The following is a 1,506-nucleotide window of genomic DNA, read 5'->3' on the forward strand; positions in this document are numbered from 1 at the left end:
AATGTATTTTCACAATGCGATAATTGCAAGGAAAAAAGTCGCATCTGCAACGTCAGATCAAAGAATTGTTAAATATAGAATTGAAAGATGTAATTATAAATCTAGTAAATTACAATATTAAATATTGAATTGGCATATGCCGGCATATAATTAAAAAGATATATATAACATGCCACTATATATAAGGTTATAATTTTTTAAAGATCTACCTCGTATTTTATTTGCTTATTGCTGGCACTATTGAACACGTCGTGAACGGTGCCGATAATTTCCATGGCTTGATCCTTGCCGGTTTCGCAGGCCCACACTATCAACACCAATTTTATAGAGTAATATGTTATTCCCATAATACAGGCCGTAAACACAATCTGTCTATCTTCATTGCTCATATATAAACCTAGGTGTATTCGCATTGAGTAAAAATACAGATAGAAGATAATTTCAGCGAAAGCCATAAGTATCGTAGAAAGAATGTGCAAGCTGAAGACCATTTTTAGCGTCTGTACAGCGCCGCTGATTGCCAGATGCTGCTTTTTCAAAGCTATAATCTCAATCAGTACAAATGGAATTCTTTGCTCGTGATAGGTGCTGCTCAAGAGATATGGCACACCATTTGTCACGACTTTTCGCAGATTTATTAGATTGTCGTTGATTTTTTTGAAACAAGCTTTTAATATGCAAACACAATTGATATATAGCATATCCATTTGAAACGTCACCAATATCATGTACATCATAAGAAAATGGGTGACAATATCCCACACGTGGAACTTGATAAGCGGTATCAGAAATGTCACGACTAAAAAGAAGAATCCTAGAATGTCCTTGGCATGGATCAAACTAGATAATTTCTTATATGATTCTGAAGGCAATTTCAACGAGAGCTCCAATAAGGTCTGAAGAAAACGCATTCGTGGTCCACTCAGAATGAATGCGGTGACTGCTATAAAAACACCAATAATAGAGAAACAGTTATGTTGAAGTATCTTGGTTGTCTCAACGTTTTTAATTACTACTTCAGAAGTATTGAGATAATAGAGATTCATTAATTCGAGGATGCATAAAACGCCGATAATGATAGTCGAAAGAATATAGCGTGGTTTGCAAGTCTTGATGGTCGAAGCGTTGATCTTGTATGGAAATATTCCCAGAATGCGGCAAAACATGAAGCAGGGATACATGAACGATTCAAAATCTGTAGCGCGGAATAGCTGCCATATTTTTTCTTTTCTTTTTCCTTTCAATCCTTGGAACATCGATGACGTGTTGAACATGTTCACTGAATCGTTATTGAACAACGATAATCTAAATCATAGACTATAATCTATATAAGAAATATTAATTATGTTATCAGTGCACTTTTACATCAACGTGTTTCCAAGAATTTCTTTTCTAAGTGTATAACGTTTTGCTGTATTCCTACAACTAATAAATAAACTGAAATAAATTTTTCCCAGTCTATCTGCACCTGACGAGTTTAATTTTAAAGCTAACTAACAATTATTG

At 34.3% G+C, this 1,506-nt stretch overlaps 1 protein-coding gene across 1 annotated transcript; it reads right to left on the reverse strand.

Annotated features, from left to right (window-relative positions):
* Nucleotides 1-197: 197 nt before the first annotated feature.
* Nucleotides 198-1,274, reverse strand: LOC112466417. Its single transcript, XM_025034480.1, has one exon. The coding sequence runs from the start codon at nucleotides 1,272-1,274 to the stop codon at nucleotides 198-200; it is 1,077 nt and encodes a 358-aa protein (XP_024890248.1).
* Nucleotides 1,275-1,506: the final 232 nt, after the last annotated feature.

Source organism: Temnothorax curvispinosus, unplaced genomic scaffold, assembly GCF_003070985.1.
Source record: "Temnothorax curvispinosus isolate PA1 unplaced genomic scaffold, ASM307098v1 QBEX01016176.1, whole genome shotgun sequence".
Taxonomy (NCBI): domain Eukaryota; kingdom Metazoa; phylum Arthropoda; class Insecta; order Hymenoptera; family Formicidae; genus Temnothorax; species Temnothorax curvispinosus.

What these genes read in the sequence shown, in the direction of transcription:
- LOC112466417 (XM_025034480.1), bottom strand. Translation starts at nt 1,274, where the DNA reads ATGTTCAACACGTCATCGATGTTCCAAGGATTGAAAGGAAAAAGAAAA.